The sequence below is a fragment of the Grus americana genome, chromosome 1 (genome assembly GCF_028858705.1).
Source record: "Grus americana isolate bGruAme1 chromosome 1, bGruAme1.mat, whole genome shotgun sequence".
Lineage (NCBI taxonomy): Eukaryota > Metazoa > Chordata > Aves > Gruiformes > Gruidae > Grus > Grus americana.
In genome coordinates this window covers 164,258,847-164,272,328 of record NC_072852.1, presented here as the reverse complement: position 1 = coordinate 164,272,328, position 13,482 = coordinate 164,258,847, and the positions used below count along the sequence as shown (strand labels likewise).

At 39.7% G+C, this 13,482-nt stretch overlaps 1 protein-coding gene across 4 annotated transcripts in view; it reads left to right on the top strand.

The window, feature by feature from the left end:
* The window catches only part of GPC5 (glypican 5), an 806,281-nt gene that overhangs the window by 178,675 nt on the left and 614,124 nt on the right, over positions 1-13,482 (top strand). For all 4 annotated transcript variants that reach the window (XM_054839901.1, XM_054839880.1, XM_054839871.1 and 1 more), the window contains 2 exons: positions 1,919-2,052; positions 7,220-7,345. In XM_054839901.1, coding sequence (XP_054695876.1) covers positions 1,919-2,052; positions 7,220-7,345 — 260 coding nt within the window. The remainder of the gene's footprint in view (positions 1-1,918; positions 2,053-7,219; positions 7,346-13,482) is intronic.

Below are 13,482 nucleotides of genomic sequence, written 5' to 3'. Positions count from 1 at the left end.
CTTGATAAGACAAAGAGTTGTTGAAGAGTGTATGGCAAGCTGGAACTGAGGCAGCCCACACCATCAGTTGCTTTGTCATAAAAGCTGATCATAAGCGTAATTCTCCCCATGTCACATCAGTGAGCGTAAGAGAATACGAAGGAAGTGAGACAAGTAAAAGGACAAAAGCATTTTTTTCCTCTGGTAGATCGGCATTATATTGGTGTAGAGTGGCTGATAGGATAGGCTGCTGCAGAGGCTAGTGAAATGCACCGCTGACGGAGCAGACTCGCACAAGGATGGGTGAAGCCTAGAAAGAGTGTGGAGACTTACGGGGGCAAAATGGGAGTCCAGTTAAGCTGATGAAGAGCATGGGATAATGTACTTTGAAGAAGAGCTAATGGGGGAAATAATGGGAAAAGTATGAGGGAGGTTTGAAACTGAATTTGAGGACAAGAACAAATCTAGTAAGATGCTGTCCAAGGAGACCTCTGATAAGAAATGGTGAGGTGAATACTTCAACTAATGTTTTAGATTGTATGCCATGAAGTCCCTTAAAGGACATTAGCCATGTGTCCAGGGACAATTATCTTGCAGGTAAATTCATGGACCTCATTTGACAGAGGTTCAAACTATATCTTGGATGCCTAAATTTAAACGTGAATTGCAGCCAAAAAGGACTTTTTACTTTCAACTTTACCCTCACTTTCAATTCATAAGGTGAATGCTTATTCATATGTAGTAATAATGCTGATTCTTTCTTCTTTTGACTGACCTAAGCAAGTAAAAAACTGAGATTTATTTGCTTTCTCTGTTCTTAAATTTGGGGATATAAAACGCAACAGGAAACAATAATCTGTGCTGTATAACATATGCGCCCTTTCCTCTTTCTCATGGTAGCATTTTGAATATGTTTCTGCTTCAAAAATTGGATCCCTGTCTCAGAGCCAACAGTGATCTCCTCTCTCCCTTTTTCTTTTTAAAAAGTTGACTACCTACTGAAACCAAGTTTTAATAAATGACAGACAGTATTAGTTTTTCAGCAGTGCATGTGTGCTAGCTTACACAAAATATGTGCTGTTCAGTCTGCTTAATATCTTGTCTGATGTGATCCCTAGCATGCATTATGTCTTAGTTAATAAATATGTATGGCCCTAATTATTTTTATTCAGTGACTAGGAAGAATAATGAGCTATAAACATGAATTGATATCCTCTATAGTACAAAATGCTTAGTATCACATTTTACAAGAAGAAAAAAGGAGTTCACATGAATTTGTATCTATTGACATCTAGATCAGAAAGCCAGACATATAAAATCCCTTGATATTTTCAACATCTATGGTCCAAATCATTAAACTTACATCTTGGATCATTAAATTTACATCTTGCAAAGTTGTAATGCAAGTTTCCACCGTGCTAACTGTTCGCTATATGCTCCGGGTAACTGTGCTGAACATACCATAATAATTCATCAACCCTGAAAGAAATCACAAAGTTCAATGCATATTAAAAAGGTGATTGCTGTATATTACAGAAAAAATGGAAATACGCCACTGTTCACAACACATCATGTTCTCTGAGGTTACTGTTACTCTTTGCATAGCAATACACCTTGTATCTGCATAACAATACACCTGGAAGAGAAAAAGCCGAAATCAATAAAGTGCATGTAGTGACTTGTTTGTACACCTGGTATTCCTTCAAAAGGAGTAATTTTGTTTGGGTTTTTTTTTCCTACTATAAAATGACTAATTATGTGTTTACTGCATTCATTATGGTTATAGTGTTGAGAAGTGTGATAATTGATAATTTTCTTAGCTTAATGTCCACAGAACTTTGTATCTTACTAAAATGGACTTAAACTGAATTGAGAGATACATAATAATTTTTGTTTATGTGTGTTCTTTCCTTTTTCTTGTGGCTTTTTTTCCTTGTAGGTGAACAAAGTATGTGGTCCTCCTGTAAGGAAGCCTACGCAGTCTCCAGGTTGCTCCTTTGATCAGAACAAAGATAATCAAGTGTTGAAGGTGTTCTCAAGAGACAGTGAAGAAACTCTCACCAACAGAAGAAAGTAAGACATTAGTTTTACAGCCAGAAAGAAAGAATAAAGTAAGCTATTAATTTTACAACAGAACAGATTATATTCGATGCAATGGCATGCATTACTAGAGAATAAATAAAGACTGCAAAGAATGAAACATTTCAGCAACACAATCTGCTCTGTTGCATTCTGGAAAGAGTAATTTCATGACTAGATTTTGTTTTCTGAAATAATGCACATATGACCAGAGTCATTTGGTGTGGTTTAAAGTATTTAAAAGAGTGAATAGCAGCGGTAAAATACGAACGTTAGCTCTATCTTTATGTGTAAATTTTCAAATTACATTTAACTTGCACATCAGCAGACATTATTAAATCTGTCACGAAGTGATTGTGACTTTTATCAGAAGATTATTTGTACAAATTGATCAGACAGAAAAAAGTGAATTACTGTTCTTACATACCTTTCTACTGTGAAAAATGAGACAACTAAGCATTTAGGGCTAAATCCTGAAATCCTTGTTCAAGCAAGTCCAGCTGATTCTTTTTCTCTGGCTCTTTTGCTAGTATATAGTGAATTCAGGTGATTGCAAAGGCTTGGAGATTTGGTTTATACCTGGCTGAGCATTACAAGGTAAAATTTGCCTAACTGCATATGAGCTAGGTGTTTAAGCTGCCATTATACTCTGTGGAGAGGAGGACTCAGTTCAGCTGCCCACACAGCTACGAGCATCTGGGGCCACTTGAGGATACCTTGGGGTATCCCAGCTGATCTCCCGCTGCCAAGAAGGATGCAGGTCTCCTGTCAGTTGTATCACATATTCCAGTCTTCTGCAGATATCCTGGATAGCTGAGGGCATCTCAAAGGCCAGTCTACCTTTGGACAAAGGAATCAAGTCTTTAATGACTGTAAGAAGTAATCGCACTGCAAGGAGTAAGCGTAGTATTACGTTTGAGACTAAAGGTCCTATTATGCAAATAAAGTACAAAGTTAAAATCAGAAATTTCATTTCTGTCACAGTGTTTGCTAAAATGCAGAGAGGTTTTCTTTGTCCTCTTTTTCATTTTATTTCAGTTTGTAGTGCAGAAGGAATCTGAAGTGAGAGAATTGCAGGGAGTAATTGCTTACTCCTGGTGTCTGGAGAAGAAGTGCCTCTGAGCTTCAAAAGCAGACCATTCCAGTCGCTGCAAGGCCCTTCATGTTCCAAGTAGTGGAGAAAAAAATAAAACCTACCAAACACAGGATTTAAAGAACATTGTGGGAAGGGAAAGAGATGCAAAACAGAAGTTTGCTTTAGCGAGCCAGAAGTTCATCAGGCAATGCCCATAATACAGGCACATTTTCTCTGTTTTGTGTAGCTAAGCAAGTTCTCAATGTTTTCCAGTTGCTAGCACGCTGCAAATATGAAACCATATTCTAAAATCTTACTTAATCCAGGACTGCTCCATGTTTCAAAATCAGTGATGTCTGGATTGACCTCAGGGAGGTTGCCCAAAAGACCTTTAGGGGCGTCAGAGTCAGTGGGCAGCACAAAGCAATGCTGTTTTCCCATGACTTCCCCCTGCCTGAGATGCTGGAAACATCTTGCGGCATGCAACAGGCGCTACGCCAAAAGGCGGGCAGGGAGAAAGTTTGAGGTCCACTGACACAGATTTCTGTTTAACAGCTTCATAACTGATACCGTCTTCATTTGCTGCCTTCTGGATCACCTCCTTCCTTATTAGTCACAATCGCTTTATATTTCGCTTTGTATTCCCATGGCAACTGTAACAATCCCTCACATGGAAGAGCGACTTCGGCGAATGCTTGCAGCCTGCTTTTGAGAAGTGCTGTTCTCCAAGTCTAACTCCACTTTATTTACCTCCCATGTACTTCTGGCAGCAGGTTGTTCTCAGCAACTTTCACAGGCTTTAGCAGAAAAGAATAGGCTTCTCCCACACTGTGTAGACTTGATCGATGACAGCTATCTGAGGGAAAACAAATGAACAAAAAGACTCTATTAAATGTGTGACTCCTAAGAGTTCCCTGATTTACTAATGTTTTTCAAATGCATCTCCAGATGAAAGTTTACATTTTAGAGTACATGTTGAACTGCCTCTGCCTGAACTTTTCCTAAATTATTTTTACCATCAGACCTAAGCTGTTTTTTCTAGTACGGTGTGGTACAAGAAGAAAAGGAAATTTCTCTGTGCTTTTGACACCAACAATTGTCAGATGAATTAAAAAAAAGTCTAAGCAAAACCTTCCATAGTAACATAAAAACTTGAAAGTATATAATGTTTTTTTCCTCCAGAACTTAACATTGCAGATATGATTCTTTCAGCAAGCAGAATAAAATTATAAAAAAAAATTGAACATTTCCAGATAAACAGATAAGAAGTATCTGCAGCTTCCACTGCCTGTAATTGCACATTTGTGCTCAGCTGCCTGTAATTACGTGCTATCTGGTCTAGAAGATGATGATGTGAAAATTGACATTCATACCATCTGCCCTTTTAACTACTTTGGTCAGACATCAACAGGGGCTGAAATCAGTTATTACTTCTGTATTAACTTTAGCTTTGCCTCAGGATGTATTTACTAATAAATTGAATGACCTTTCTCTTAAAATGAAGTTTGTCACAAGATATTATGATAGCTGTATTTATTTCAATTTTTGTATTATACATGGGTTGACTGTTCAGAATAAGAAATTCCAACTATGAGAGGACTCTCTAAACACTGGTTTTCATCCAGAATGTAAACCCAAAGCATAGACAAACTCAAACTCGATCCCACTCAGTGGGAAATGGAGGAAAATTGCAAACATACTGTGCACACTTGATGCAATTTTGGGGATGGAGAAATACAAGATGACTATTCATGCTTGGGAGACTGCGGGTGAATCATACTTATCTATTTAAAATATATTGCACATAAGCAATTACATGATGCCTAGTTAAAATTTACCCTACCCAAGATTTTCAGAACTGATGTTTTAGACTTAGTAGGGCACTCATATCACATTTAATAGGCATAGTAAAACCTAAATCACTGTGATTTGTGTAAAATATTTGCCCTTCAATTACAAGAAAGAACATGTGGCTTTTTAAATGATGGACTGTATATAATCACTCAAGTTTTATCTGTTTTAATTTGGAGTAAGTAATACTCAACAATTTAATTTCTTGTGCCATTTTAGGCCTACATTCACTAAATATAGGGAAATGTATAAAATATTTCTGGCATTTTTTCACAATTCCAGACACCGTACAAGAAGTTAACATAAAATGAAGCTTGCTGGCTTACAGAGCAATGAGTACAGCTTTTGCTGGTGCCTTTCTTTGTGCCTGCGGGTCACAGATAACTCAGTGTAGTGCGATATTCTAAACCAGAATGAATAAATATTTTTTCACAGCAGGAATGGGTGTCCCAGGAAGATATTTTCAATACATAAGCAAACAATTTATAAACATAAATATCACAATCCATTTTAAAACATGCTGTGTTGGGTTTGCATGGCAGGGTTTTGGTAGCGGGGGGGCTACAGGGGTGGCTTCTGTGAGAAGCTGCTAGAAGCTCCCCCTGTGTCTGACAGAGCCAATGCCAGCCGGCTCCAAGACGGGCCCGCCGCTGGCCAAGGCCAAGCCAATCAGCGCCTCTGTGATAACATATTTAAGAAGTAGAAAAACACTTAGAGAGAGAGAGCTTTTGCAGCCGGAGAGAGGAGTGAGAAGATGTAAGAAACTCTGCAGACACCAAGGTCAGTGCAGATGGAGGGGGAGGAGGTGCTCCAGGCGCCGGAGCAGAGATCCCCCTGCAGCCCATGGTGAAGGCCATGGTGAAGCAGGCTGTCCCCCTGCAGCCCATGGAGGAAGGATGAGGGGGTGTAGAGATTCCACCTGCAGCCCGTGGAGGACCCCACGCCGGAGCAGGTGGAGGCACCTGAAGGAGGCTGCGGCCCGTGGGAAGCCCACGCTGGAGCAAGTTCCTGGCTGGACCGGTGGACCCGTGAAGAGGGGAGCCCACGCCAGGGCAGGTTTGCTGGCAGGACTTGTGGCCCCGTGGGGGACCCCACGCTGGAGCAGTTTGCTCCTGAAGGTCTGCACCCCGTGAGAGGGACTCCATGCTGGAGCAGGGGAACGATGAGAGGAGTCCTCCCCCTGAGGATGAAGAAGCGGCAGAAACACCGTAACCCCCACTCCCCGTCCCCCTGTGCCGCTAAGGGGGGGGGAAGGTTGAAGCCGGGAGTGAAGTTGAGCCCGGGAAGATGGGAGGGGTGGGGGCAAGTGTTTTAAGAGTTGATTTTATTTTCTCATTCCTCTACTCTGTTTTGCCTAGTAATAAATGAGATGAATTCCCTCTCTAAGTTTGGTCTGTTTTGCTCGTGCCGATAATTAGTGAGTGATCTCTCCCTGTCCTTATCTCAACCTGCAAGCATTTCGTTATGCCTTTTCTCCCCTGTTTAGTGAATGAGGGGAGTGAGAGAGCGGCTCTGGTGGGCACCTAGCCCCCAGCCAGGCTCAACCCACCACACATGCTAACTAAAAAGTCATTCATTTGTTTTAAGTACAAAACCTTATCATTAGCTCTGGGCATCTTTACAATTATTTAAAATATCAATACATAATTTCTAACTGACCAGCACAGCACATGATAAAACTGATGTCATTTTTCAGACAGTCATTTAAACATCCACTAAATATTTAACACCTACATCTTAAACCCGTCTTACCTAAATCTTGAGTTGCTCCATAACTCTATCAAATACTCTTTGTAGTATTTTTAACACTGTGTAGGGGATAAGTTGATAGCACTTTTGAAAAACAGATGACTTCTTCATATACACCTATTTTTTTATTTGCTATGCCTTTTTTTGAACATTTTTGGTGTATTTGTACAAGTATAGCATTGCAAACTGTATCACAACCGTGCAAGAAAATTTGAGGTTGGAGGAAAATAATTCCTTTTCCAGAGCATGAGTAATTTTTTTAACTTTGACCAATGCGAGTATCAGCTTTATAAACTACTGAAGTGTATCTGAGAGAATCAAACTTATCTAACAGGAAATTGACAAATTGGTTTAAAAAATCATTGGAACCAATTGAGAGTAATGGAATAAGCACATTCTTTATCTTCTTATAGAAACGCACAACAGCAATACTGCTTAATGTTATTGATTGACGCTGTCAATTATTTCCCATGTTCCCCTGTGCAGAGAATTTATCAGCCACCTCCAGCTTTACAGAGCCTTTTACGGTGGCCTGGCTGATCAGCTGTGCGGTAATGAGTTGGCAGCTGCCGACGGACTCCCGTGTTGGAACGGAGAAGATGTTGTAAGAAGGTACATTTCTGTCTCACTTTTGTCTTTTCTTTTGTATTTCATGTTTTTCTAAAGTAGATTCCAACTCGTGTTAAGTACATTGTTTCCCTAGGTGGGCGTCAAGGTTAGTTCTCCCTAGGTATGTGTCAAGGTTAGTTCGAAAAACAAATCAGCATGGGTTTCCTTCTCTCAACCTTCACCTGTAAACAGTAAAAGAAATCTCCCTGCATCTCTATTTTGAGGACAAAAAGAATTCTATTGTTCTTCAGACATTTCTCCTTCAAATTTACGGTACATAACCATATACTGGAAAAGAAGCTGGACTGACATTTACAAAATACAATTGGAAAAAGAGAATATGGATTTTTGTTTGAGCTTGGTCTTTATAAAATGGTCCTTTTAATACAGAGTGTGTGATAACAGACTCAAGCTATTTCTTAAAATTTTCTCTGGCTCTGAAGAATGAAGTAATCTCTTAATATATATGGTTTCTCAGGAGAAAGCTAAAAGTTAAGACATGAAGATAAAACATTTTAAAGGTGAAACACATGTATTGTTTTATGTATGCAGCGGTTTGGGAGACATCATTCAGCAGCAATGGCAAAGAAGAGATAATAATAAACTGCTATGCTCCTGGATGTGTATCTCTGGAATCAATATATTTCACAGCTTACAAAACACTAGCATTTGTGGATGTCAGAAGGATTTTCAGAGCTGATCTCTATGTTTTTGCTTTATTGCTCTCATCACCAAAACAAGTATTTCTCTGAGCAGGAAGTCCTTGTGATGACAGAGACCAACATATTAAAAGATTCATTGCAATTATTTTTTTATAAAGATCATGCTGTTAATGCAACATGTATTATTATCAAAGGTCATATCAAGGAAGGTGACTAAAGGCTGTGAGGTGAATTAGTAAAGTCGGAGATAGCTGGTACCAAGTAGAAGGAACAGTGACAGCCTGTACCTTCAGGTATCTCTGAAAAGGTTGATTATTGATACCTAAGGAAACTTAACAGATACCCTTTCAGCAAACATCTACAGGCCTACTTTTCTTTATCTTCTTGAGTAGTGCAATGCTTTGGCAGCACCAAGGCCCAATGAGTGCTTGACTCCCTTGATACTCTCATTGGGAATCTTTGTCCTAAGGTTTCAATGATCTTCTCAAGATGACATGTCCTTTCTTTATATATCTACCTTTGAGATTTCATCTCAACTTTACCTTCTGGATTTTGTTTTGCTGCTTTTCCCCAAATGAGTTATACCACTCCTCCTACCAAATGTTTCAGTAACAATTTGAAGTTAGCATTTTGTAATTACAGATTTCCTAAGAACAAGGTTCTTGTATCATTACTTATGGCTGCTTATAGTTTTACTATTAATATATCTTTTCAAACCTCTATTATTATATGGTAGTATTAGATTTTAGTTATTATTATATTATATTATTATACTATTACTATGTTTATACTATAAGAATGGGATGGGATGGGATGGAATAGAATAGAATAGAATAGAATAGAATAGAATAGAATAGAATAGAACAGGACTATTTCAGTTGGAAGGGACCTACAACAATCATCTAGTCTGACTGCCACACCAACTCAGGGCTGACCAAAAGTTAAAGCCTGTTGTTAAGGGCATTGTCCAAATGCCTCTTAAACACTGACAGGCTTGGGGCATTGACTACCTCTCTAGGAAGCCTGTTCCAGTGTTTGACCCCCCCCTAATACTTCCTAATGTCCAGTCTAAACCTCCCCTGGTGCAGCTTTGAACCATTCCCACATATCCTGGTGCTGGATACCAGGGAGAAGAGCTCAGCACCTTTCTCTCCACTTCCGCTCCTCATGAAGCTGTAGAGAGCAATGAGGTCACCCCTCAGCCTCCTTTTCTTCAAACTAGACAACCCCAAGGTCCTCAGCTGCTCCTCACAGGACATGCCTTCAGCCCTGTCACCAGCTTTGTTGCTGTACTCTGTAGTTCCCTGCGTCTTCCCTCACACCCTTCTTGTGGTTTGGAATAACATTGGCTAGCTTGCAGTCAGCAGGGACCTCCCCATGTTCCCAAGACCTTTGGTAGATGATTGAGAGAGGTCCTGCCATAACATCCGCTAGCTCCTTCAGCACTCTGGGATGAATCCATCAGGCCCCATGGACTTGTGAACATTCAGCTGAGACAGCTGGTCCCTTCACAATTTCAGTGTCCACAAAAGGAGAGTCGCTGTTCCCACACTCCCTCGTCCTCTGACTCAGAGGACAGGGCAGCCCAAAGTCTGTCAATATTATCAGAGAGTGAGGCAAAAACTGCATTGAATGCCTCTGCTGCTTCTTCATCCTTATTAGTCAGATGACCATCTTCAACAAGTATCAATCCAATATTTTCTTTAGACCTCCTCTTAACATACTTAACTTCTTGTTATCTGAAACAACACTGGCCAGCTTCAATTCTAATTGAGCTTTGGCCTTTCCTGTCTTCTCCCTGCATATACGAACCACATCTCTGCAATCTTCCTGCAAAGCCTCACCTCACTTCCAGAGATCATACACTTTCCTTCTCCTCTTGAGCTCCACGAGGAGTTCCCTGTTCAACCAAGCTGGTCTTCTGCCCCGCTTGATCGACTTATGACACAGTGGAATTGCCTGCTCCTGTGCTTCTTTAAGGTGGTTCTTTAAGACCAACCAGCACTTGTGGACTCCTAAGCCCTCAGAAGCAGATTCCCTGGGTACTCTGCCAAGTAGCTGCCTGAATAGCTTAAAGTTTGCTCTCCTGAAGTCCAGGGTAGGAACTCTGCTGTCCTTCTTTCTCACTACACTGACAATTTTAAACTCAACCATTTCATGTTCACTGTGGCCAAGACAGCCACCTACCATCACATCCCTCACAAGTCCTTCTCTATTCATAATCAGCAAGTCTAGGAGGACATCTTTCCTTGTTGGCTCAGTGAGCACTTGTGACAAGAAGTTATCTCCTACAAACTTTAAAAATTTCCAAGACCTGCTTGTCACAGCAGTATGATATTCCCAGCTGAACTCTCCCATAAGGACAAGGGCTACCGATCCTGAAATTTCTCCTGATTGCCTACAGAATAACTCATCAGTGCTTACATCCTGGCTGGGTGATGGGTAGTAGACACCCACTACAACATCTCCTTTGCTTTCCATCCCCGTAATCCTCACCAGGAGGCTCTCAACCACATCACCACAAACTGTAAGGATGCAGTTTGATATATATGTACTTTACTGTTTGATTTTGATTAACTAGACACTTCAGTCCTTATACAGAAAGGAAACATTCTACTTAATTCTAGATCATAATGTCTTTTAAAAGTAATTTAATTTGACTAAAAATATTTAATTAATGTGATTTATTTATTTGTGGATCAACCTAAAGATATAATTTGTGACAAAAGAACTGTATCTTATAAGACAACTTTGATATTAGTTTAACTTACAAATTTCCTTACTAAATTTTTTTTTCATATTTACATTTTTATATATACATACATGTATTTATATTTTTGGTCTGTAAATTTTAGCATTAACTTCCTGAAAGAGCTGGCGTGGATAATATTTAGAAGTACAGAGTGCTGATTAAAACCAGAAGAGCAGGATACTCTGAGTTACTCTAGGTTATCAACTGGAGCTGAGACCTGCAGATTAATTCCTACATCTCAATACCTCTACTTGTACACTACATATATTGTGGTACATATTCTTCTACTTCAGTAGCTGTATGAAGGTGCTCACACCTGTCTTCCTCCCCTTCATTTTGCCTTGTTTCTCAGTCGAAATGTACTTTGTTCAATTTTATTTGTTTATATTTGTTCTTTTGTAACTAAAAGGGGAAAAAAAAATCTTTCCTGTGCTTTGACTGAGATCAGGAGGGTTTTACTATTATTATTATTATTATTACTATTATTATTATTATTATTATTATTACAACAGAACTGTTAATCTAGGGGGAAATGGGCACTCTTCTGTTTGTGCTTTGGCACGTCTGTGTCCCTGCTATGAAAGTAAGGCACGTGTGACACAAGCATACGGGAGAAGAGCGCACGCACATAGGGTGTGCGGTGCCTGGAGATTTCTCTTGGTTATGGGAAGTCAAACTCAGCCTCGGAAACACCCTCAAACAAACAAATTCTGCATATTCAGAAACAGGGAGGTTGGATTTGAGCAAGAAAGGCTCCTGATCTGCCCCACAGATTGTTCTGGGAAATGGCATTTGAAATGGATGAATGAATCAACCAGCTAGCGAAAGAGATCTAACGGAGGTGAGCAGCATTGGAAGTGATTGTGTTTGAGGGCATTGTGAAGGGAAATGAAGATGTCAGGCTTTGGGAATGTGAACCGGAGGCAGTGAGCTTAACCACTGTGCAGCAAACCAGGTCAGAAGGGACTAGTAACATGCAGAAAACAGGGTAAACAATTCGAAAGGATCTTGATGAAACTCAGCTTGAGCCTAATTTTAGCATTTTCAGGAAAACTGTGACATATTTGAAGACTATTCCCAGAAGTATTATGAGATCAATCCAGAATCTAGGAAATTCAGCTTACAAAAAAGGAGTTAGAGAATTAGATTTGTTTAACCTGGAAAAGAAAAACTATCAGGAGAAAATGCAAAATGCAAACAGGCTGTTGCTAGGGGGAAGAAAAGTATCTGTTACCTGCTTCCATAACGGATAGGACACACAGCAAACATTTTAAATATATTCTGATTAAGTATTAGGGAGGGTTTTCTAGTGACAAGGACAATAAGGGACAAAAAGAGGTAGTTTTAGGGTCCAGCGTCTGCCTGAAGGAGGATGTTTAAGAATAGGCAAGGCACTGAGAAATGATGCAGCAAAAGCCGATTTTTCCTTAGAGATGTGGAGATAAATTGGATAACCTCTTAAAATCTCCTCCAGCCCTCTGATTCTCAATCTAGGATTATCTAAATACTGTGTTGTTCAACTTCTTTTGCCATGATCCCAGGATACTGTGACATTTTAGAAGCAATAATGACCTGAGGAGGCATCATCACTTTTCTCTGTAAATACCGAAGAACACCTGAACCTGTACACTCACTCTCTTTTCTTCTTTTTTTCTTCTCCCCTCCTTGCCCCCCCCCAGTATAAATAAAGATATTGGTGACTTCATCTGTGCATTGTTCCTGGCCCAAGTGGGGGAAAGTCTGTATTGTTCAAATTAGTTAAAGATAAAAAGACTTTATCCGTTTTGAGATTTTTCATCATTTCTGTCTGGTTTTGCCTTCTGTTTAAAAATCATGTGCCATAGCTGGTGATGATTGCAATTTTGGGCCTGATATGGGAAAGCAATATCATAAACTACCTCATGCTGGTGTGAGTGTATCGGGACCTGAAGAGATTGCTAAGACTGTTTGCTGTATCTGTGTTTCAAGCTGCAAGTAGCATTAAGCCCTGGAGACAGAAGATAGATATGTTTTAAAAAACCAAAATCTTTGCAGCTCTTCTTTCTCCTTTTCTGTGCATTTTTCTAAAGGAAGTAGTTCAAGGTTTTAACAGCTGTAATATCATATCAGATAGATCTTACAGCCTTTGCCGTCTCTAATACCATCTAAGAGATTATCAAGCCTGGATGGGAAAAGGTCAGAAAAAGAAAAAGAGGGTATTATTGAAATGAAAGCTTACTTAACAGTTTACATTTCATATGCTTGAGCTGTTTCCTTTTTGTTTTCCTTTTTTGTTTCCTTCCCCCCCCCTCCCCTTTTTTTTTTTTTAACATAATGTCATGGCAATATGGACCTTGATTCTGAAACTAGAAATCGTTCTGAATCTAGCCTGTCACATGGTGTAGGCTCATGTTTTTATCAAAACTGAGACCAGAATCCCCAAATTCCTCTATTCACGTTAGGCAAGTCCTGCAGGACTTGCAGGAGGAAGACTACTCTCACAGGGTCCACATCACTACAGAATGAGGAAGAGTACATCTCAGAGGAGTCTTCAGCACTTCAACTATTTTACTCAATTTTGTGACTACAGTGGCCAGGCATGAAATTCACACTTCAATTTTAAAGGCATAACTGAGTCCCACTATGAAGTACGTGGAATTTAGTGTTATATGATTCATTAGGTTCAGTGGAAAAAGAGGATTTGCAATTAATAAGTTATGCACTACCAAAGCATACAAGAATTGCAT